The sequence below is a fragment of the Anarrhichthys ocellatus genome, unplaced genomic scaffold (genome assembly GCF_004355925.1).
Source record: "Anarrhichthys ocellatus isolate YVR2014 unplaced genomic scaffold, GSC_Weel_1.0 scaffold15, whole genome shotgun sequence".
In the NCBI taxonomy this organism is placed as follows: domain Eukaryota; kingdom Metazoa; phylum Chordata; class Actinopteri; order Perciformes; family Anarhichadidae; genus Anarrhichthys; species Anarrhichthys ocellatus.
In genome coordinates this window covers 8,024,863-8,050,097 of record NW_022280045.1, presented here as the reverse complement: position 1 = coordinate 8,050,097, position 25,235 = coordinate 8,024,863, and the positions used below count along the sequence as shown (strand labels likewise).

Sequence of the window (25,235 nt, the reverse complement as noted above, 5' to 3'; positions counted from 1 at the left end):
GTAAACACCCTAAGAGCCCTATATGTTTATATATATATATATATATATAAAAATAAATAAATAAATTTTGACCCACGCAGCTTTTCTAGTCTTTGCGGCACTCGTTCAGCGGTTCAGGAAACGCACTGACTAACTGCATGCATTGTAAAACACATCACGTGATGCTACTCAACCAATCGGATGTGTGTATTCTGATAAGCGTCGCGGCTTGAGGGAGATTTACACACACAGGTTGAGAGCCCCAATAGTCTGAGAAGTACGTGAGTCAAAGAAGTTATTTCACATGGCGTTCTCCAAAAAGACAAATGTTGACAGAGAGACCTGAACCTTTAACCAAGAGTGGACAGACTCTTAAATGTTCATTCTGCACGGGCAGTTCAAACCCAGTGTGTCTCATATGTTCAGAGACCGTGACGATTATTGAAAGAGGGAATGTGAAGCGCCACTACGAGACAAAGCACACGACTTTTGAACAAACATACCCACTCACATCTAAAACGAAGTCACAGATAGTAAACACCCTAAGAGCCCAATATGATCAGAATCCTAACACATTAATTCACTGCCCAACAATGACGTTAACAGAGGAATAGAGCTGAAACAAGTGGTTTAATAACCACAGATCCCTCCACACAAATTTCTCTTATTAGAAAATGAGAAGAATATAATTTCGTGACTTTTTTTTCACACCTGAATGAACTGAATTCAAAGCTGCAGGACAAGTCGGTTCAATTCATTTTTCTATTACTTTAATTTAACATCTATATTTTTCAAAAGCCTTCTGTTATGTAATTTATTCTTTAATCCAGCCCTTTTTTTACTTGAATCGAGAGAATCTAGACTAAAATCATTAAATCCTGAAATAAGTTATTGATGTGAGAGAAATAGGTGTGAATTAGTGTGATAACTTTACTGCCCCGTCAACACCGTATAAAACCCTATACACTATAAAAATGTCCATTACCATAAACCAAAATGATCAGTTGAGTGTAATCCAGAACATCGATTACCTTCACAGCACATGCATCGATGCCGTTGTCAAAAGGAAAAATGGATTTTACTTTGCCAAACAAAAAACAAAATCAAGAACAAGAATGGTTCATCATCTTAAACTTTCTCCTGTGAGATGTCAACTTGCTGATTAAGTAACGTATTCAGCCGTCCTGCTTCACAGCACGAGCATAGCTCTCAAAGAACATGGAGACAAATGCAAAGACTAAAGGCCCAGTCCTGTAAGTTGAGTTAGGGGCCACGTTAAAGCTAATGAGTTTTGTGCTTGTAAAACTTCTTTCTCCTTTTTCCTCAACAGATGATGTGAAAAGGTTTGATAGGGATTTAAAAAGATTTCGGATTTGATACTGGGTTCAGGTTCCATAAAATGCATTCTAACCCCAACACTACTCAAGAGCAACGATGGTCAGTTTTATATCACTTTCAGTACTGATTTCAAGAGTCAAAGCCATGATGCGTGTCTAATGTTTTGATTGTGTGTGTGTGTGTGTGTGTGTGTGTGTGTGTGTGTGTGTGTGTGTGTGTGTGTGTGTGTGTGTGTTGATTTCGACAGGTCCGGGGACTCGACAGCACGAATCTGGAACCTGATTGAGAACAGTGTAGGCGGGTCCACTCAGCTGGTTCTGAGGCACTGCATACGGGAAGGGGGTCAGGACGTACCCAGCAACAAAGACGTCACCTCACTAGACTGGAATGTGAGTGTGTGTGTATTTGTGTATTTGAACAGTAGAAGTATGTGTGTCTGTTCCACTGAGTGCAGTTTAGAGTAATCTAGTGTGTGTGCGTGTGCGCGTGCTCGCTCGCCTGCCTGCCTGTGACCACTACTTGTGCTGAAGTAGTGGAGTAGTACAAGTCACCTCTATACGTCAAATCAGCACTAATATATTGTCTGTAATTAACTATTTACACCTTCCTGTGTCTCGTTGTTTAAGTGGAATATACCAGTAAAACCAGGCCCAATTCTGCCCGAACCAGAATGTGTAAAACTGAGAAAGATGCAGCTGACTTGAAACTAATGAGAATCGACGCTTTCCTTGTTTCAGAGCGAGGGAACGTTGCTAGCAACAGGCTCGTATGACGGCTTTGCTAGAATATGGACCAAAGACGGTAAGATCATAGGTTTGCAAGGACGCATGGATGATGAAATGTTTCTGCTCACTTTTTAAGCTGTGTTACGTTTCTGATATTTTCAGGTAACCTGGCCAGTACGTTGGGTCAGCACAAAGGTCCGATATTTGCTCTCAAGTGGAATAAGAAAGGAAACTTCATCCTCAGTGCTGGTGTAGACAAGGTAAGGCTCACTGATTCCAGCTTTATTATTTAGAGTAGAATAACAATTGACGTTGTGAGCAACTTTAAAGGTACCTTAAAATGTGACGTATTATAACACTATGTTGAGGTGGGATGTAACACAGTGATGATTCTATAATGTGATACATGTTTGATTGGAGGGGTTTGTTAGTTGGTGTTTTTTATAGATTCGCACCGATTGCAATTGTCTTGCCGGATTCTGATTTTTTTTTTTTTTTTTAATTTCTTTTTAAGTATGATCTGCTGATTCTGTTTTTTGGCGATTTTCTTTCTAAGAACAATAATTGACAGCAAAGCTTTAGACTAACGTCTTTCACCTCCGTCCCAAAGTATTTTCATTTGATAAGAAGTCAGTGTAAACTGTTAAAAATGATAAATGTTATCTTTTTACTTTGTTGTTGTCATCTAGTGGTTATTCGCATAAAAACACACTATACAAATGATTAGGAAGTAATTGATTGTATTTTGTTTTAATACCTAAAATATTTAATTAAAAATAATCTTGGCATTAGTAGTTTTAATAATATATAATAAGCTGCTTAGAGCTAGTGTTAGGAAGTGAAACAGGACGTAATTCCCTAATATCCCTCTAATATCTATTTTATATTGCTGTACAAACATCTTTTTCTCAATTCAGAGGATGTACGGCTTTCCTCGGTATGTTGAGAATGAATGTTTTCTGAACAGAAGTAATAGAGATCCAATCTCCAAAAAATGCAGTTCTTGCAGAAATCTTCAAATGTCAAGTTTCTGATACCAAATCACAGGATGGATTGTTTTTATGGTGTTCTTGGTGTTTTTTTTGCAGGTTTTTTTTTACCAATTCTCGAGTGGTAAAATCAACCCAAAAATTGCTGCAACAACTTATGATAAATTAATGTGGAATAGTTATCATTTGTAAGCCTTTATATACTCTACACTTTCAACATTTGAATAGACGCCTAAATAAAACACAATATTTATTACAGATAGAAACACAGTGCAGAGCTGTATCTCAAATGAATCTTCAGGTTCCAGAAGAAGTATACCACTTCTATTTGGCATAATCCTGTTGACCTACTATCTCCCCCTAAAGACCCCCTGACCCTCCGAAAAATGACACCGTCTATAGTAGGGGTGGGGAAAGAAATCACTTCTTGAAAGATGATGTATGACTCGATGCAGAAAACTCAATAATCTTAAATTTAAAACTCAATTCTCGTTATGATCACGTGTAACAATTCTGAGACACCGGGCTGTCTGTTCCTTACCGCTGCCCCTGAACGCACCAGAGGTAACACACGTTCACGTTCTAAACTAGACTAAATACTAGCGGAGTTCTGGTGAGGGCGGCTGAGCTAAAGCAGCCGAATATGGATTCAATCCGACCGGCACCCTCTGGCCTTAAAGCTAACGTGTTGGAGCACCCCGACTCAGTCATTGAGAATCCGAGCTTTCGTGCTATGTTGCACACTTTGGGACCGAGATACAACATTCATCTCAACATGTTTACATCGCATCGATACTCTACAACCAAACCAAAGCTAGAGTCATGGAGTCACTGAGGGAAGCGGGTCGGGTAGAAGTACCACGCGATACGTGACATCAGTTGTTGCCACAGAATCTTGTGTGATCGTAACCGCCCACTTTATCGCTGTGCGTACAGTTTCACCACGTGTTTCAGAAGGCGTTGTTTCTGTACGAGAGCTGAATGCTCATTGCCTGTAACAGGAGGATTTGTTTGAAGAGAAGTCTATATTATTTATTTGTGAATGAGGGCCGCTTGTTATGACTGAATTCTGTGTTTTTACTACGACAGGCCCAATTTAATTTATTTCATGTTTGTTCAATTCGCAGTAATTTCAAATGTAACACTCCAGTTGATAAATCTCTATTTGTTCTAAGATTATGAAGGTAAATTCATCTGTTTTTAAATCATATATTATTACAAATATGCAGTGTTTTAAAAGTAGCAGAAATAAATCATGTATAGGAATATTTTGATGCATCAAGATGAATCGATAATCGTTTCATAATCGCATTGTAGCTCTGAATCAGAATCCAATGCGTAGAGATTCCCACCTCTAGTCTATTGTAGAGAGGTATTCAAATATAACTCAACGAGGTCCAGTTCGAGATAATTACTTTATGCAAAGGTCCGGAACATCACAATGATGTCTAATTTGCCCTCTAATTTGTCCCATATATACATATTGAAGTATTAACGTCTGTATGTCGTCGACAACTGACTGTCAAATCAAATTAAGAAAGTTCAGTTGAATAATATCTCAACAATAAGTTTTCTAATTGAACTGGATGAATTTGACATAATACATACTTGATAATAAATAAATTATCTCTCATTTCAAGTAAAATAAGGGCTGAATTTAAAACAAAATACATAACGGAAAGCTTTTGAAAAGTGTTTATCTTAAATTAAAGTATAAATATAGTTTGCAGGGATCATTGTTGTGCAGTGAATGAATGTTGGGAATCTGGTGGATCGATCATATTGGGCTCTTAGGTTGTTTACTATCTGTGACTTCGTTTTAGACGTGAATGGGTACGTTTGCTCAACAAGAGTTGTGCTTTGTCTCGTAGTGACGCTTCACATTCCCTCTTTTAATAATCTCCACGTTCTCTGAACATATGAGACACTTTCCATTGGCTAAAATGGATAAAGGCTCTGGCCTTGTTGTTAACATCTCTCTTTTTGGAGAACGCCACGTGATATAACTTCTGTGACTCACGTAATTCTCCGACTATTCGGCCTCTCATCCCGTCTCTCTCCAGTGTGTTTACGATCTCACTAAAGCCGCGATGCTTATCGGAATACACACATTCGATTGGCTGAGTAGCATCACGACAAAATTGAACAATTCTCAATTATCGGTTGTAGGTCCAGGTCCAGATACGACGGCGTCCGGCCTATTACTGACCCCTGGTATAGAGGGTTGGCGTAAAGAAGTTAAAGTAATCTTCATCAGCTGTGCCGAGGGAAAGCATGCAGACTATAGATGGCTCTATGCAGATGTTGTGCACTGTCCTCAGTGTATACCTGCATGTCAGGGTCTGCATACACTTACCAAATGTTACGGACTGACAGGCGACGGAGGATCATCTCCACCAATAACAAGACATGCTCACGTCTTGTGTTCAACATTGCCATCTAGTGTACAGAAGTACAACGACATGCACAGCGTCGCCTTCAGCACACGTTCTGAGTCTTTGAGACATAAAACGGCGTGTGTGTGATATATCACCTGGCATTATTCAGGTCAACTGGTGTTAAATAAGAGCACCTTTTCTATATTTATGTGATGTTTTTATTGCTTTTATAACATGAACATTACTGGTTTAGTATAAATAATGAAAATTTCCTCCTCCACACAGACCACAATTATTTGGGACGCCCACACGGGAGAAGCAAAACAACAATTTCCTTTCCACTCGGGTGAGTGACGGGAGTCAGCTGGATTGTTCCATGTGACTTTTCATGCAAGAGTCTTTTTTGGTTTAAGACAGATTAGATATTATTTAAGTCCTCTTACACATTGTGACTGATATGGTTGAGAGCCACATTCAACCCAACTTGTTTTTACACATTTTGCACAACAGCTCTGCATTCTGACATCGTCTCTTGATGGAGTGTGACAGTGAATCTGCAGAAAACATGTCCGCCCTTTTTAAGTGTTGTTAAAGTGAATTATCCGATCCAATGTGGCAATACCAACACTATTGTCAGACCACGATATTCCTGCCATCTTTTCTCCTCCGTCTCTACATACTTCGCTGCTGCAGCAGCTCTAAGCTCTGTCTCTGCCTCCCAACAGCACCGGCTCTGGACGTAGACTGGCAGAGCAACAACACGTTTGCCTCCTGCAGCACAGACATGTGCATCCATGTGTGTAAGCTGGGTCAGGACAGACCTGTCAAGACCTTCCAGGGACACACGGTGAGACGGGACACTACTGTTTTTAAAGCATTGTAGGATAGCGAATATGGATTCTGCCACTGACTCACTAAAGTTAATAACGCCCTTTATGGTGTATTCATTCTTAAGACTAAGAAGGACCCTGAGAGGAAGATCCTTCTCACAACTGTGACAAACCAGGATATCACTTATTGTGATGCCTTTAGATAAATTGTCATAAACGTATCAATATACTAAGTGCATTATTTCTATCGTTGCTCATGTACATCAGTCAAGGATACTGTGTTTTTGTATTGTTTTCTAACTTTCTCTCTTACTCGCTGTAGAATGAGGTGAACGCCATCAAGTGGGATCCCACTGGCAGCTTGCTGGCCTCCTGCTCAGATGACATGACGCTGAAGGTCGGTCCAGTTAACATGCAGATGTACAAATTCCTCATTGAGTGTGTTGGTGTGAACACTGTGATTAAAGCCATACTAACTGGTTCCTTCTCTGGCGTAGATCTGGAGTATGAAGCAGGACCTGTGTGTCCATGACCTCCAGGCCCACAGTAAAGAAATCTACACCATCAAGTGGAGCCCCACGGGCCCTGGGACCAATAATCCCAGCGCCAACCTCATGCTGGCCAGGTAAGACACAAAGCAGCACCTGAACATCATGAGCAACACTCGTGTGCTACAGAGTAGCTGTGTATTAATAGAGGAGAGATGACACAAATACCAACTTATGTTAAGTCAGCAGTTTCTTTCTAATTACTGATATATTTTCTCATACTTATGAGATATCGGGAGATTAAGACAATCCAATCGACCTGTATTGCTGAATTTGTGAAACGTCTTACAAGTTCACTGCATTTCAGCAGCACTCCCATTCCTCGATAAGAACCTCATCAATAAAATATTTGACACTGACCTCAATGCTGCTGCTCGTATTATTCCGTATTGACTCTGACACTATGAACATCAGCAGAGCCTGTTCTGGTGTCTCGGTTGCACTCAGCAATGTTTTTAGCTGTTGGCCGACTCCCAGCGTTAGTGCTTTTCATATGCACCTGTGAAGAATGCCACTGTGGCTCAACTGACCCCGAGGAAATATCACAGGCTCAAGCAGATCCGAGTGGGCTTTCCACCTAAACAACTCGAGAATCCTAAGGTGCCTGAGCAGAATTGACAAAACTGACCATGCCATTCACGGTCTGTTACTGAAAGACAGAAGTATCTCTCTGTGTCTCAAATGTAACATGTCATGTTGGCCTTCCAAGATATTGTCTCAGATTGGGAGTCGATTGATGCATAATGTGGAGGTGATTAGACGTTTCCCCTTTATTGAGAGCTGTCCTGTCCAGTTGACATACTGTATCTGTCAGGTTCATTTTATTGCAACGCAACTCTTGTACACTTGGCTCTAGAGGTCGACCTATTGATCGGTTTGGGCGATTAATCTGCACAGATAGGACGCTTTACAAACCACTGTTGTCTGCGTCACTGGGCTCCAATGGCTGCACAGCCGCCACCGGTCACTCTGAGATGTACATCACAGTTTTGCATGGAGGCTCTATACACATAACGCATGCACGCATTTATGGCTGGAACTCAGAGCTCCGGCCATAAATGCAAGATAGACTTTTAAATATTTTATAGATATCTATTATTGAGAAAATAACTATCCACTCCATCAAAAAGCATTATTACGGCGATACGGTTAAAACAATGTGAGCTGTTCAGATTCATATCTCTTCGTCCTGTTCCATCTCTCCAGCGCATCATTTGACTCCACTGTGCGTCTGTGGGACGTGGAGCGCGGGGTGTGTATCCACACACTGACCCGCCACCAGGAGCCCGTCTACAGCGTGGCCTTCAGTCCCGATGGGAGACACCTCGCCAGTGGCTCCTTTGACAAGTGTGTCCACATCTGGAACACTCAGGTCTGGGTTAATCCAATTCTAACCACATACACTTTAGTAATCATTTCTGGTGGCATGAATACATAGGATGAAGATATTTCATTGCTAGTGTGTGTGTGTGTGTGTGTGTGTCTGTTTCTTTCTTCAGACGGGTGCTTTAGTTCACAGCTACCGGGGGACGGGAGGAATCTTCGAAGTGTGCTGGAACGCCACAGGGGACAAAGTAGGAGCCAGCGCGTCGGATGGATCGGTGAGTTGGTGAATTAAACTCCGTGTGGCTCTTATTCACCTCAATGATTCTTAATTGTAATTGATTTATAAACTTTTATAGTTAAAATGGGTTTCAGCTAAATCTTTGCTCATGTTCAAAACTTTCTGCACATTAGAATCATTTCACACATAAAAAAAAATCCTAGTTTTACAAGAATAAAGTCTTAATTTCATTAGAATAAATTCATAATATTTCAATAATAAAATCTAGCTGTCCTCTGGTCTGCTGTGCATTATGTTATTTCTCTGCTGATGTGGATTCTACACCCTCGGCTGCTGCTCTTTTACATTTCTGTGACGTAGGCTTCTCTGCAATATGATAACAGAATGAAGTTGTTAAAACATGCAGTAAGTGGGATAAAGCAACAGAGCTATTATGATTTGTTAAGATTGTATTTCATATATTATGCCATATAATGTCGTCTCTACTCACACAATCAAGCAGCGGGTGACAGTTTAGCTCTTCCCGTCGTGAATGAGGCTCTGCTCGATGTGATGCGAGGTACCTTAAATCGATAGAGAAGCGACTCCCTATGAAACAAAAAGCAAACAGGAAGGACGTAGTCTGCTGGAAATGTTTTCGTGTACGGCCGTCCGGCTGACAGCTCGCGCTTATGGAAAACTCTGGATTGATTGAGCAACATTTGAACACCGCTGGAAATTTCTCAACTCAAAGGTGCATCGTTAATGCAGACGTCAACTGCTCTTTAATAATGCGGTGACGGAACATAATCATTGTAGCTCAGTGTGAGTCTTTACTGTCTAGCTTTTCTTCTCTCTCCGATGTCGATGTCCTCTGTGTTCACCGATAGTGGAGCTTTGCACACACACCTTCACTTGGTCTCGAGGGTGGTGAGTCACACGATCAACTTTTTATGATAGTTTAAGTGACCTATGCTCTGAATCTCCAAAAGAAACCCGTGTGCATTTAGTTTTGTGTAAAAGGAACTAAAATCTCTGACGACTTAATAAAGCCATTGATGTAAAATTAAGCTTCTTTCCTACTTGAGCCAGAAAGAGGCTTCACAGAAACTATTGCAGCATTGTGTCTGACTGTCCTCCTTCCTGTTGTTCCAGGTTTGCGTATTAGACCTGAGGAAATGACACTCGTGAGGGGGGAGCAATGGACCGACTACGAATGTGTACATAGCCAAAATGACTGACTGTCCCTGCCTGTCCGCCACACTGCTGTAGTCCCGTCAGACGCCATTACAGTCCATATGTACACACAAGGACCACACCTTCGCCACATGTGTCAGACATGCGTCAGGTCTGTATGGACACACGGTGCTGCTCTCACAGACCTGCAGCAGGAAACACGTCTCTGTTATTCCACAGTACCACCCTGTCGGACCCATCACATGCAAACCAAAACCGTAGGATTCTTCTTGCTTTCGTCTTTTTATCCTTTGTACCGGACTTCTAAAGATTCTTTGCGCTCTGTTGGTGTGTGCATATTGCATATGTCAGCATTTGATGTCCTGTGGACATTGTTGTTTGGAATTTGGATTTGACTGATACCTGCAGGTTTTCTATTACTGTACATGTGGGGTGGGAGAGAAGAGGGGGGGGGCGTGGGGGGGGGGGTGAGATGTGGTTGTCTTTTTAAGAAGGGTGTTCAAAGCCGATCATTGGGGGGGATCCGTTCATCCACTTCTCTGCAGTCTTTAAGGTTCACACATGCAGATGTAGAGCTGAGAAGATGAAAACGGTTTAGAATATTGTCGACTATTTTTTATCTAACAGGTTTGTGTCATAATTGACTTTTTAACTTTGTTAAAACTTTTTTAACAAAGTTTAAAGCAGTTAATAAAAGGCTGAACTGTCTCCTCAGAAATGTGTTTCAGGTGTTCACAATTCATCAGGTTAATATAGAGCTCTAAAGAATTCAAGATAATCTTCGTAACTGTTAAACACCGTGTCGATCTCGTGTTCGACTGATGTGCAGTCAGCTTCAGGTCTCCGTCACTGAGCTTGTCCTGGATCTGTCTCAAGCTTGCGACTAGACGGCCGGTGTGTTTTTGTGTCCGTAGTGAGGTAACGTGGTACGGGAGAATCTAGCTTTCTGGGATCTGTGGGGGAGGGAGGGAGGGAGAGGGACAGAGAGAGGGAGAGAGAGAGAAGGGAAAACAGGCCCATAACAGCTCGCATCCATCTGACATGAACAATTAAGTGGTAATTGTGCTTGTTTCCTCAATTAATGGCTCGTTGCTAACCAATGCTGAATGATAATCAGACTAGGCCGTGCTAATTGTGTCCTGTTTCCCCTGCTTAGTCATTAAACATCAGGACATCGTCTCGAGTATCACTTCCTGGCTGGAGTTCTTATCACGGTTTGTCATGTTGACCGGTCGTTTGCAGCGGTCAGACGGCTTAAAAACCCTTTTTTAAAGATTACTTCTTTGGAGTGACGGACGGCATGGACTCCCAGTGTCCCATCTACTCTCTCAGCTTTCATGTCCTGCAAGTACACACTACAGTCACTGCTTCAGTTTGTCGTTGCCTAGCATTCACACACATGTACACACACACTCTGGAGACGGGCTGCGTTCAACCTATGCAGGGACAGACGGCGCTTTTGTTAGTAGTTGTTGGCGTCTTGAGGCAAGTCTGTACTTCAATAGCAGCATATGACTTGATGTAACATGGTATCTGCATATAATATAATATTATATCTGAATATATCTGTGATATCACAGGGGACTCTTTTCCACTCATACGCTAATGGAGGCTTTTAAAGTTACTTCATGCTTGAGATGCAGTACGTGGTGTTATCGTGCATCACCGGGGGTCGTGAATAAAATACCGTTAACCAGTCGTAGAGAGAGGGTAGAGGAAGCCCTTTTGAAGGGCGTTCTTTTCCCCCTGCACTTTAGTATTTGTTTATTCAAGGTGAATCAAAGTGTGCAGTGGGTGAGTAAGGGTGAGGAGTGTCCTGTCTGCCTCCTCGGGGTGCATCAAAGCTGAACCAAGCCAACTTTATGGCATTCCAGATCTCATCCTGCAGCCATAATGACTAATGGCTTAACACACACACACACACACACACACACGTTGTTACTTGTTTTGAAAATTTTTGTACTGAAGCTAAAGACTATTTTGAAGTTTGCTTAATACAGTCATCAGTGATTGGATCGTACCACAAAGACACTCTTTCAGACGATGTCTCTGACAGTGGAATGGTATTTTATAACGTTTTGTTTTTACACTGCATTCAAGTGTTTGCTATTTTGTGTCCCTTCTGAAAGTACTAACGTCGATTCTATCTTTGCTACGTCAGAGAGCCCGTGACGGTTTTGTACTTCTCAAAACTTTTGTAACGATGACTTATTTGTAGCTATACGTACACAAAAATTAAAAAATAAAGTCAAATCTGGATTTAATTGTCATTGTGTTGTCACACAGAACATGTAAATACCAATTTGTTTTTGTTGTGTTGTCTTTGCCCTCATCTATGTTGTGCTCTTTCTCTCTCACTCACATGGTCGCAGTCTGCAGCCTCCTGATCTGACTGTTGTAATATCACTCAGATTTCAGAAGGTCTAGAATAAAATCTATTTTGATAATATCAAAGTGTTTGCTTTTACTTTCCACGTTGTTAAGTGCATGTCTTTACGTGAGGGAAGTATACGCCAGTGTATGTGTGTATGTATATATATTTTTATATTCTGTGATATCCAAAATGCACTGGACAGTTTTTAGCCACGTGGCTAACGTGACTTTAGGGATTGTTGGTCGGTCTGTTCATTTTGTTCCAGATAAATGTGTCTTAAATAGCTTAACATATTTTGGATGCATTGCCATGACGTTTTGTACAGACATTGATGTCTAGAAGACAAAGCCGACCAGCTTTGGACTGTTGATCTCTAGCACCACCGTGAGTTGGACATTTAGTTAAGAGTTAAATGTTTTAAATACATTTTATATTTCGGTGCCAGGAAACTTGGTACAGAAATGCATGCTATTCTGGTTTAGTATAAAAAAAGCCGGTTAAAGTATATTTATCAGGGCTAAAATGAGTCCAATGCAGAAGAATCCTGTTCTGTATCTGAGTTCAAGTGTATTCATAGTATTCAAGATACAAGATTTAACAAAAGGGTTCGAACGACTAAAAGTAGTGTCTTAAGTTTCAGCTCTCACTGAGTGAGTCACTTTTACAAATTAACGTTTTTTTCTATTTCCTCTTGATGCCAATATGCGTGTGAAACTACGACTGTTAAGCGAGTTCAGACAGAGAAGCTAATGCTTTAAAATGACCGCTGGAGCCAATGTGCTGTACAGCAGCTAGCTGTGAGCGAGCCAGCAACAGATGCACACACGGTGTCTGTGAAAGTGTGCATACCAATCTAAAATCAAAGGACACATTTTATTTTTCCAGTCTCTTAATTAAATACCGTCTGTCGCTGTAATCATTCCTACTGGTCGGAGGCCACGAATTGAGCATTTCCTAACAACTCCAATAAAGCTAATATGAGGTGTCCGCTGTCTGAGTGAAGCAAATCAAGTAGACATCTTCCAAAGTTACTTTTAAAATCTTTGTTTTACTATCACACTGTCAGCAAGGAAACAGTCTGGGAGGACACGAAGAAGTCGTTTCATACTGAAAAGAACTAACTTTGGAACATACCCAGTCGATTTGACTCACTATCCTCTGCTGAACATTAGAATGTCTTACTGCACATTGGAGTGAGGAAAGGGTCATTTCAGGGCCGTCAAGAGGCGGAATCATAACGGCAACACACCTACATAAGTCATGCTAATATCTTACTGGCACGAATGCAAATCCATCGACAGTTGGGAAGCATGACTGTATTCCTGTATGCCTGAGGAAGTGTGCACACAAGTTTAACATCCCTCTTTTATTCTTACACTTCCTTTGAAAAATTCCATGATGTAATTGTCATGAGTACAGGCATGGACTGTAGTACTGTGACCCGACAAGCATTTCTTCTAATCAGGTCAGTCAGTATATTTTTAGATATTCATCTAACGCACGAGTCGGTCGCCTAACTCTGGTAAAATTCTGGGCAGTTACACTAATTATAACTTTATTTATATAGCACCTTTTAAAAATAGAGTTTACAAAGTGCTTTGACAGACAAAGCAGCAAAAGCAGACAATAATAACAGAAAGCTCAGTGAGACGGTCGATACTAAGAAAAGTAAATAAATAAAATGTAAAAGATTTGTAAAATCAACAAAAATAAAACAGAAAAGCGACGACATCACATAAAAGCCAGTCTGTAAAAATGTGTTAAGACGTGTTTAAAGGGATTAGTGATTCAGTGGGCTTTATGTTGACAGGGGGCCAAGGGCACTTTTAATGGGAGTAATAGTTTTTTGGGAGACTAAATGATAGGATTTCTGAATTTAAGTTGAAGAACCTTTTGTGCCATCCAACAGTTGATATCATTAAGACAGTCTCAAATAGCAGCTGGGCTTCTGGGGTCATCAGGTCTCAATGGAAGGCATCTCTGTGTGTCGTCTGCATAGCAATGAAAAGAGACATCGTGATGTTGGATGATTTGACCAAGTGGGAGCAGGTATATGGAAAATAAAGTTGGACCTAAATTTGAACCTTGGTGTCATGTGAGATGTAGAGGATGAGTAATTACTTATGGTGACCGAGTGGGTTCTGTCACAAACGGGCCGAACGGCCATGACAAAAACAGGGAGACGCGTTAATAAATGAAGCAGTTTATCAATTATTTATTAAGTTTAAAGTAATATAAAAGACAAACAAACTAACAGTGACATGTGAGGTCAGTCATTTCAGCAGTGCAAGTGTATATGCAGTGTTGTATAGTGTAGAAACCAACCAAAACCAAAGTGGGTGTCTCAGGAAGGAGCCAGCCAACTGAGGATCCAGAGGGTTTTTAAATCAAGGGTGCACTGGCACACAGGGCCAGTGTTGTTAATTGCCTCAGGTGTTCCCACTCTTCCCGACGATCCTCTGCCACACCTGCAAGGAAAGCAGCCACACAGGGTCAACGTCGGTTTCTCCCCCCCCTAAGACAGGGGTCCCACAGGACCACCACATCAGCAAACAAACCAGGAGATAAACAACCCTTTTAACCTCATGAGGGTCCCTTCATTTTTCAGCCGACCAGACAACAACCCCTCATCAGGATCCAGAACAGCGTCGCCCATGCTCTCAACTGAATCCAATTTATCAGCCCCCAACACAGGACTCAATGCCATTGGTTCCTGCTGGACATCACCAGGTGCACTAGAAGAGCGAGCATAATAGGGTTTAAGCAACTTCACATGGAACAATTTAATAAGTTTCCTGCGACCGCGAGTTGAAATCAAATAATTCTTGTCCGAGATGCGTTTAAACACTGTAACCGGACCACAAAAAAAATAAAAATATTAGCCTGGAACGGTGAACTCACCAACGGACAAAGAGCCAAAACTCGATCACCGGCACTAAACTCACGCATCTCAGCTTGAGGATCATACCTCTTCTTCATTTTAACTTGTGATGCAGCAAACATTTCCATCACCAACTCCCCTGCGGAATAAAGTCGATGCCTAAACCCATTCACATAATCAATAAGGTTGGTGGGCGGACCCGACTCCTTCTAACCATCCTTAAACACAGACACTGGACCCCGGGCAGTGTGGCCAAACATTAGATCATTTGGGCTAAACCCTGTACAACCTCCTGTGCAGCTAACAGCAACCACGGTAGCCCATCTTCCCAGTCCCCATCTAGCTCAGTACAATAGGAGCACAAAACAGACTTGAGTTTTTGGTGAAACCGCTCCAAAGCGCCTTGACTGTGCGTGATAAGCGGACGACTGGTTATGTCTGATACCTAGCAGTTTTACCACTTAGGCCATCAGGTGAGAGGAAAAATATGATCCCTTGTCACTTTGTATGACTCTAGGGATGCCAAACACAGTTGTGAATTGCCTCAGGGCCTTAACCACAGATTTTGCATTCATTGCTCACAAAGGATACGCTGCCGGGTAGCTCGTGCTTTGACACACAAGTCAGTAAATACTGGCTACCAAACATTGCACAGGGCAGTGGCCCCACACAATCAAGGATTAGGTAATCAAACGGCTGACAGATAGCTGGCACCAGCCAGTGGATCCGGTTTAGTGACCTGATTTGGCCCATCAGTCATCCGACACGTACTACAGGTTTTAATATGCATAGAGACATCCTTTTTCCATTTGTGGCCAGAAGAAATGGCGAAAAATCTGGTCATAGGTTTTCCGGACACCCAAATGCTCTGACCATCATGAGCAAGTCTTAACACATGACCACGAAGCTTGGCTGGAATGACAACTTGAAAAATGGGATCCCCAATAAAATCCTCACCATGGGGCACCCACTTCCTCACCAAAATACCATCCTGAAGGAGGTAGCCCCTGGAAACATGTTTCACCTCACCAACTGACAGCACTGATCCAAACAACTCCTCCAAGACTGGATCTGCTCTCTGCTTCGGGAAAGTTTACAACACTCTCAGGCTGAAGGAGAGGGAGTGACTATCAGAGGGCGTTGCCCAAAATCACGTCAATCCCTTCCACTGGTTCCACTGGTAACACTGGTTCCACTGGTAACACTGGTCTCGATTCAGCGTATGCACCGGGACAGGCAACACCCTCAACCCCATTCTTCGCGTCAGGATTTTATCCCCTGTATCTGTCTCACCTCCAGCCTGCTGTTAATTGCCTCAGGTGTTCCCACTCTGCCTGACGATCCTCTGCCACGCCTGCAAGGAAAGCAGCCACAGGCAGACAGGGTCGTCACAGTTCTATCTAAAAGGTAAGAATAAAAGCAACTTATGTGCAGCGTCCTTGATGCCAACCCAGGTTTGAAGACGGTTGATTAAAATGGTCTATTGTGTCAAAGGCTGCACTCCGGTCTAATAGAATTCAAATGGAGCTCTCACCTGTGTCGCAGCTGCTAAAAGGAGATTATTGGATACCTCGAGGAGGCCGGTTTCTGTGCCATGTAAAGCTCTAAAACCTGATTAAAACTTCTCTAAAACGTTATTAAGACATAAAAGCTGGGTTGAAACCACTTTCTCTAAAACTTGATAGAAACAGAAGTTTAGAAATGGGTCTAAAATTGCTAAGAACAGAGGGATCAAGATTAGGTTATTTAAAAGATGGTTGGACCACAGCATCTTTAAGAGTTGATGGAACGTTGTGCCTGTTGCTAATGAGCTATTAATATATAAACTACTGGAACCAACTGTATTAATAACCTCTTTAAGGAATGTAGTTGGTATAAAGTCCAGATTGCACGTGGTTGATTTCATATGATTTCAGCTAAAAAGGACAGCAAGGTTTAAAATTGCTAAAATATCCAGGAATGTACCAACTGAGATGTAAAACACAGTCGGATGTCCTTGACTCTACTCGTAAAAAAAACATCTCTTGTGATGCATCAGTAAAATGATGGGGGGGGCACTGAGTCGATTATCTTGAGGAAGTTCTCGCTTCTTTGACTGCAGTTTGTCCTCATTGCATCTTTCCAACTCTCATAAAATACATCTAAACCTGCTGTTCTCCTACAGTCTCTCTGTAAATCATTGCGATTTGACTGTTTACAAGTCTGTCCACACAGATAAGAAATAAGTGTAGACGAACCACCATGACACGTTCACACACAGAGCTTCTTCGTGAGGAATCTTAAACCACGTGAGAGCATTACATTACATTACATTACATTACAGTCATTTAGCAGACGCTTTTATCCAAAGCGACTTACAATTCTACACCGTAGGCACAGCTACGGGAGCATGCAAATGCCTTATTCGGTTTACTTAATCACATTATGGTTCACACAGGAGTACAGTGGTGAATGGAACAGTCAGCAGATGTCGATAAACATCAGGATACCAGGGTCACCTGGGACCCACGAATACCACATTTTAAACCAATTGATCTGGCATCTGCTGAAGTATTTTACTGGGTAAGTGAATACCGCTGTACTGCTGGTGGTGCTAGAAGAAAGTTCAGGATGATGAAAGTCATAAGGATACAAAAGAGGCAGTTTATTTAGTTTGGTCAAGAGATTTGAAAGACTTTGAACAGGAAAAGAAATCAGTGTTGCAAGAAGCAGGCAGACACTTGTTACGCCTCTACGATGGCTATCTGTGGCCGGAGGCATAATGTTTAGTGTGCGTCTGTTTGTCTGTCTATCCGTCCGTCCGTCCTATTCTCGTGAACACAATATCTCAGGGAAATCTGGAGGGGAGTTTCGTCATTGCATGTGGGACAAACGTCCACTTGGACTTAAGGATGAACTGATGATAATTTGGTGGTCAAAGGGTCACTGTGGCCTCACAAGAATTCATATGTTCACACAAATGTCCACCGGGATACATTTATGAAGACACAAACTGCTACTTGACTGGTTGGTGGAGGCATACAGCCACGAGGCGCTTATTACACTAGTTTGTATACTTATACTATTTTAAAATTACAGAACTTGACATCACTCAGGCCGAGCAGAACAAATATGAGGCATAGAGGGCCGGCCTCTCTCTACAACCACCCTCGCAGACGGCAGACCACCCCCACACTGAAAGAGGAAAGAGAAAGTGGGAGGGGATAGAGAAGCACCGGCACATTAACAAATTACAGTCCACTGACAGAGGGCAGAGCACGGATCAGAGAAAAAGGGTTTGACTGTTTTAAAGAGCGGTTGGTCTGACAACCATCTCACCTCCTGTCATCTTAAGGAAAAGTAAACTTCAAGCAGAGAGGCGTGTCTGTGCAGCAGAGAAGAAGGGAAAGGAGATTTTTTGGATTCACACACATATCTTCTGTTTGGCCGGTGAGTGTTGTGGTGATCAGCTTGAGTGATGTGTGATTTTCCTTCCCTCCCCGCTGTGTGTTTCAAATCTATTTATACAAACGGTGACTTTGGAAATATGCTAGGGGGGGGCGTTGGTTCTCTTTCACGACGCTTGTTTTAGACTTCGCTGAGACAGAGGGGTGAGGATCAACACTTGTATCTGTGCTGCGTGTAGTAGTACAGTGCTCAGGCTGAGTGAGCGACAGCAGAACAGCCTCTGAACAGGACGGGGTAGTGGCAGCGCTTTCAGGCAACAATCTAAACTAAATGAATTCTAAGAAACTACTTGCAACCATTGTGCACTCACGCACATTACCAGAACACACAACACAATGATGATCATGTAAGGAAAAGGGTTGATATTGAAAATAGAGAAAATGTCAAAGTAGTACAGCCCAACACTCTTCTGCTGGAAAAATATATATTCCAGTTGTTTTGCCCAATTGCATGCCCATAAATCCTCTCTTATACTCCCATATTCATATGTTAAGTGGGCAGGTCACAGTCCAGCAGGGATGTAGGCTTATCTCCATATTGGCCAGTAAAAAGGATGTTACCTTCTGGTAAATCACTGACAGCTGTAAGCATTCATAACTTGAATATTCTTTGTGACAAGTAGGCTGTAAAGTAAGGTATGTTGCCCACCCTGGAAAAGTAGTAAATAATTGGATGTAACAGAGGTGAGGCATAGTTTCTCATTATTAGAGAGAGGAAGAGAGCCATTCTGAGCCAGTGACCCCATTAGGCACAGGCCATCCAATGATGTTTAAAAAGCTCTCGGGGTGCAGTGGGAGTCCCAGGCCCCAGGACCATCATGATCCCCCCCCCCCCTCGCTTTCAGCCCAGGGCCAGCCGGAAGCAGACTATTCTTGTCCCGCATTGTGCTGCTGAGTTATTCCATTGTGTTCAATGCTTTCCATGACTCTCAGCAATTTCAGTGGGTCTGCCCCTTAAACCCCTCCATTATGGACTGGCTTGCATTGGCACATTTGCTGTGTTGGCTTTTGTATTCAGTTGATCCGTCCCTTTCACCCCGCCCGCTAACTTTTGACTCAGCTAACGTTATTGCTCCTGCAAAAAAAAAAGCCTGAACACAAGCAGGTCTAGCCAAGTTCTGTTTAGCATCGTTTCTGCTGATACAGTGTCAATGATTCTCTGAGTGACCGATAAATGAAAGTCCTTTGTTTTGTATCAAAATGTTTATCTCTATTTTCATTGACATCCTGAGGTTTAATTGCTTAAATTGATGGCAGATAATCTATTCACGACCTTTACAGATTGCTGCGTCTATGCAGCACATCATGAAATAGTAAATGCTTCCTATATCATAACTCAACAAGATATTGGTACAGAACAATAGGGAGGATATTGGCCAAGCACACCTTGAGAACACCTGGTATTTTTATATTTTCACTCCCTCCTTTTGAAACCAAAGAAAGAGAGAAGCACTTGTGTGTTTCAACAAAGTATTTATCAAACTCCACAGTTATTGTCCTCTTTCTTCTCATCACTTAAGGATGACCGCTTCCCGGGTGAAAGATGACTCTCCAGCTGTTGGGCGACTCTGCGAGTGATTCTGTTGAGATGCAGGACGTTTCCCAGCAGACCCAGTGACTTCCACCACCGCCTAAGTCTCCTGCCGAATGTGGAAAGCCTAGGATGGAAGTTCCAGCAAGTGCTGCTCTGAGGCACTGCAACAACACGCTCAACCTCCACAACCATCTCACTTCCTCTCTCACGTACACAAGCACAACCAGCCGCTTCACCGCCATCACCAACCAGACGGGGACCGGCGCCACTGGGTGACAAGATTCCAGAATGTTTGTGAATTTCCGCCGGATACGAAAATGCCACTTTGTGCAGCTGATGACCACATGCCTGGTGCTGTCAGTGGTGATGGTTTGCTGGGAGCAGCTGGACAACCACGTGATCGGCCACGTCAAGTCCTACTCCTACCGCTACCTTGTCAACCGCTTCACCTACATCAACAAGAGCTTCACCGTCTCACGTGAGCAGGCCAGAAGCTTCAGCAGCTTCCGCTACCTGCTGGACCACTCGGATAAGTGTGTCGACAAAGACATCCTCCTCCTCCTCTTTGTCAAATCATCCCCGGAGAACATTGAGAGGCGAAATGCCATCAGATCCACCTGGGGCAATGAGAGCTACATCCAAAACGCCCTGGGAGTGACGGTGAAGGTGGTGTTCGCCTTAGGAACACTGCCGGCCAAGAAGGTGGGGCCCTCGTGTAGCACGGGGAGCAGGGTTGGTTTTCAGGAGCAGCTCCTCCGCGAGGACCGTCTCAGTGGCGATTTGATCCAACAAGACTTTTTAGACTCCTTCCACAACCTGACCCTGAAGCTGATCCTGCAGTTCCACTGGATGCACAGCCGCTGCGCACATGCTCGCTTCCTCATGACGGCTGACGACGACATCTTCATCCACATGCCCAACCTGGTGAGCTACCTGCAGGACATGAGCAGCAGGGGCGTCACAGACCTTTGGGTTGGTCGAGTGCACAGAGGGGCACCGCCGATCCGCAGCAAAGACAGCAAGTACTATGTGCCCTTTAAGATGTACCAGTGGTTGTCGTACCCTGACTACACAGCTGGAGCAGGGTATGTTGTCTCCAGGGACGTAGCTGACAAAATCTACCAAGCCACGCTGACCCTGAACGCCTCTCTTTACATAGACGATGTGTTCATGGGCATCTGCGCCAACGCTGTTGGTGTGTCTCCGCAGGACCACGTCTATTTCTCAGGTGAGGGCAAAGCACCCTACCACACGTGTATCTATGACCAGATGATGACCTCACATGGTCACGTGGAGGATATCTATGACCTGTGGAAGGCAGCGACCCACCCGCAGGTGAAGCAGAAGACCACTGGGCTCATAGGGAGGCTGTACTGCACAGCCGTGAAAATGTCTCTCCTTTGTAAACCCTACCATTTGAACACCTACCCTTGCAAAGCAGCCTTTTTTTAGTATTACGTCAGGTTTGCGTGTGTGGGTCAGTATGTGACAGCGAGAGAGAGTGTGTCACAGGTTAAAATGAATGGAGGATCGTCGCTGCAAATATTACCTCAGTCCTTTCAGTCGGACACCGATGTCAAAACACTGGAGCGGGTGTTCTGTGTTTCCAGAAGGCAAAAAGAGATCAAGTTCATGCTTGACACTGCTAGTATTAGATCAGCAACAAGCTAGTTTTGGTGGTTTAGAAATGTAATAAGGCTGGCTTTGCATTGGTGACAGAATGTGTTAAAATAGTTCCTAAACTGATGCTGTTTACATGTAGTCCCAAACCCCCTGTTCTCACAAATGAGATTTTAATTGGTTTTCCGTCTCAGCCGGTTGATTATAAGCCTGATCTTGGGTTTTATTTCCACTGCTGCGACACACATGCACGTTGCACAACTTTGTAACACTCCAAAAACAGGATGCTTCTCTTACTGACATGTATCAATGTCATTACTTTAAAAGTAAAATGCAGAAGTAACATATCTGCTTGTTCCAGAAGCACAATGATGATATGCAGTGATATGTCAGTCAGTGATGTGGCAAATCTAAAAATGTCTCCATGTCACGAAGTGTAAAATTCCTCACATTGAAGTCGAATAGATGCGTCAGTGAGAAGACTTTAGAAACGGTTCGTGTGCTGAAAATAATAATGATGTAATGATGAGCAAAAACACGATGGCTCTTAATTGAACATTTTCTTGTTATAAGATCTTTTTTTGTAATTCGATTTGTGAAAAGGCTTTTTTTATGAAATAAAATCTCCTACGTGAAAGTCAGTGTTTTATTATTATTATTATTATTATTTTATTATTATTATTATTATTATTATTATTATATTAGTCTTAGTAGTAGTATCAATAATCTAACATCTATTCGGAAACTCCATGTGTATCAGAATGTCACAACAATAACTTCCTTACTTTGGGTGAATCATGGAACCACAATGCAGTGGACCCACAGCATGAAGCAATGCTCGGAAATGTGTGTAATATGCCGATTACTGCACAAAAAAAGTTTTTCCCATCCTCTCCATAGCAGCCGTTTGCTGAGCAGCAGGGTGGGGTTCGAAGTGCGACACAAGCCTCATGAGAGTGCAAGTGCAAACATGTTGCATGAAAGGGCTCCACCAAACGCATCCAGACGCATCCAAACACATCCAGACACATCCAAAGGCATCCAGACGCATCCAAAGGCATCCAGACGCATCCAAAGGCATCCAGACACATCCAAACACATCCAGACACGTCCAGACACATCTTCATAAGTGAAGGAATGGACTTGGACTATGATTTTGTTTAGTTTTTTTTCCCACCTGACATGTGATACGTAGAGCCAACAATACCCGGGCATATAGGCCAGAACGTCATCAAAAAAACTGGACGTAATTTTTTTAATTGTGTGACTGAAAATGATGCTTAAATCAGGTCGGGAGAAACATCTAACCTGAAGTATCATTTCAGACTGTTCATAAACCAAGAGACATTAAGATGTTCACACGTCACCACATTGCTTTTGTGTTCATTTGCAATATTCATGACTTAAACTATTGTATATCCAATTTCTGCTGCAGCAATATCCAGGTTTCATCTCTGAGAATATTAAACTTTTACCAAATCTCATCTCAGTAAATTCCCTTTTTATTTAAATATCACTGTCTCAGTGTCCCTCATCTCACCTCGACCTACTATGAATTGTCGAAATGTTTATTAATGCACCTCCACCTGAAATGTGATGTTGCCTGGATTAGCTGTTCTCCTGACAGCTGCTCTGTTTCCAAGGCAGCACATAAAGAAGAAGAATTCACAGGATTCACAGGAACCAGCTGCCTACATCTGTTTGCTACGGCTGTAACTGACTGGGGGGGTTTGTATTAAAGATATGCACAGATGATAAATATGCAATTTATTTAAATGAATAAAATCTGATGTCATGTACAATATGTGAGCTGTTTAGTATAATGTCCCTGGGAGATATAGGAACTAGTTTGTTGTTAGATTCACTGGAAGTGATCTTTGCAGTGAAACACTCTGGTCAAGTCAGTAGACACTTACATTTTAGAGAACTGGCCCACAGGGAGCCAGCTGTAGATTTTTGTCATCCGAACAATGAAGCTCATCTTCAGTCACTCCCCAAGAGGTGGCTTTGCCAAATAATTGTGTTAACAAAGTTGATGTGCTAAATATAAGTGAAGACAGTGCTGATCAATGTGCCAGCTGAGCCCCATGGGTGAGCTATAACATAGCTTTTTAATAAGAAACAACTTTAAAAGAGAAAGCCGATCCCGGAATACGATGTTTACACAATTTATTTGGCAAGGCACAAAAGTTCATATGAAAATAGGTCTTTAAAAAGACTTAGTTTTTACATTATTGTACACATATTTGCTTGCCTGCCTAGATAGGAACATTGATACTACTCTCTACTACACTGCATATGAGGCTACAGCCAGCAGATGGTTAGCGTAGCTTAGCACAAAGACAGGAAACAGCATGACAGCAACAACAACAACAAAGTTCTGTGTCCAGTCTTTATGCTAAACTATACTAGCTACTGTATTTTTCCATGCAGATACGAAAGAAGATATCACGAGCATAACAACCTCGTAATTTCATCACTTTCTACTATCTCACAGTCGTGATAGCGTGACAGCAATACAGCCACTCATGAGGCAGTTCATCTTTAACAGACATTACCAGACACTGTATTTGTGCAATGTCCAAATATGCTTTGAGTCATTAGTCTAAACTTGAAAAAAAACACATTTCATTCCTGTGTGCCAATGGAAATTTAGTGATAGAAAATGGTTTGCACATAAAACTGAATAAAAAAGACGAAGTATACAATGTCGATAAAAGGAAAGTATGTTCAAAAACATCATAAAAAAGTCATAATACAGTATGTTAACAAATGTCATGAAACACGTCACGATATAGTATGTCATTTAAAAGTCATGAAAAAGTCATAATATAGTAAATTGAAAAATATCATGTTAAGAGTCACAGTACAATATGTTGAAAAATGTCACGTAAAAAGTCATGGTGTAGTTTGTCAAAACATGTCATTAAAATGGTAGTCATAGTATAGTATGCTGAAAACAGTCGTATTGTAATATGTTGAGAAATGTCATTTGAAGTCATGATGTAGTATGTTGTAAATATCAGTAAGTCAAAGTACAGTAGAGAGAAATGTCATGAAAAAGTCAAAGCATAGAAAATTGAAAAATATCATGTAGAGTCATAGTATAGTATGTTCAAAAACATGAAAAAGAGTGTCGAAAAATACAATCATGAAATGAAATCATAATACAGTATGTAGAAAAATGTCACGAAACAAGTCATGGTATAGTATGTTAAATAAATCGGGAGAAAAAGTCAAAACATTTCATGAAACTCATAGTATAGTACGTCTAAAACGGCATAAAACGTAATAGTATAGCATGTAAAAAAATGTTGTGAAAAGAATCATATAGTTAAAATCATAGTATAGCGTGTCGAAAACTGTCATAGTACACTGCGTGCACAATTATTAGGCAAGTTGTATTTTTCAAGGATTCATTTTATTATTGAACACTGCTGTCGGTCAATCCAAAATGTTAATAAACCTCAAACCTGAATATTTAAGAAAGTAAAAGTGAGGTTTCTTAGAATATCTATGTGGATTGACCGAGAGCACTGTGGTTGTTCAATAGTAAAATGAATCCTCAAAAATACAACTTGCCTAATTGTGCACGCAGTGTATAGTTTGACGAGAAATATAAAAAGTCATGCAGTACGTTTAAAAATCATACTGCGTTGTAAAATATCATGAAAACGTTATAGTATAGCAAATTGAAAAATGTCAGTATAGTTGGACAAGAAATAGAAGTCATAGGACATCCATCCATCCATCCATTTTCCACCGCTTATCCGGGGTCGGGTCGCGGTGGCAGCAGCTCAAGCAGGCCGACCCAGACCTCCCTCTCACCGGCAACATGTTCCAGCTCATTCTG

General features: G+C 41.9%; 2 protein-coding genes across 3 annotated transcripts in view; both read left to right on the top strand.

The window, feature by feature from the left end:
• The window catches only part of tbl1xr1b (TBL1X/Y related 1b), a 16,823-nt gene extending 6,920 nt beyond the window's left edge, over positions 1-9,903 (top strand). Inside the window, exons 6-16 of the mRNA XM_031854886.1 lie at positions 1,310-1,322; positions 1,487-1,706; positions 2,055-2,118; positions 2,205-2,302; positions 5,695-5,755; positions 6,135-6,256; positions 6,562-6,636; positions 6,737-6,864; positions 7,994-8,159; positions 8,287-8,388; positions 9,486-9,903. Coding sequence (XP_031710746.1) covers positions 1,310-1,322; positions 1,487-1,706; positions 2,055-2,118; positions 2,205-2,302; positions 5,695-5,755; positions 6,135-6,256; positions 6,562-6,636; positions 6,737-6,864; positions 7,994-8,159; positions 8,287-8,388; positions 9,486-9,512 — 1,076 coding nt within the window. The 3' untranslated portion in view covers positions 9,513-9,903. The remainder of the gene's footprint in view (positions 1-1,309; positions 1,323-1,486; positions 1,707-2,054; positions 2,119-2,204; positions 2,303-5,694; positions 5,756-6,134; positions 6,257-6,561; positions 6,637-6,736; positions 6,865-7,993; positions 8,160-8,286; positions 8,389-9,485) is intronic.
• Positions 9,904-15,984: 6,081 nt separating this feature from the next.
• b3gnt5b (UDP-GlcNAc:betaGal beta-1,3-N-acetylglucosaminyltransferase 5b) lies at positions 15,985-22,001 on the top strand. 2 transcript variants are annotated; one of them, XM_031855022.1, is made up of 2 exons: positions 15,985-16,189; positions 19,749-22,001. In XM_031855022.1, the coding sequence occupies exon 2, from the start codon at positions 20,051-20,053 to the stop codon at positions 21,212-21,214; it is 1,164 nt and encodes a 387-aa protein (XP_031710882.1). In that variant the 5' UTR covers positions 15,985-16,189; positions 19,749-20,050; the 3' UTR covers positions 21,215-22,001. The 2 variants fall into 2 exon arrangements, with proteins under 2 accessions (XP_031710882.1, XP_031710881.1); XM_031855021.1 differs by lacking the exon at positions 15,985-16,189 and adding an exon at positions 18,048-18,211.
• The last annotated feature ends 3,234 nt before the right edge of the window (positions 22,002-25,235 follow it).

Coding starts and splice junctions, on each gene's coding strand:
- b3gnt5b (XM_031855022.1), top strand. CDS start 20,051: ATGTTTGTGAATTTCCGCCGGATACGAAAATGCCACTTTGTGCAGCTG.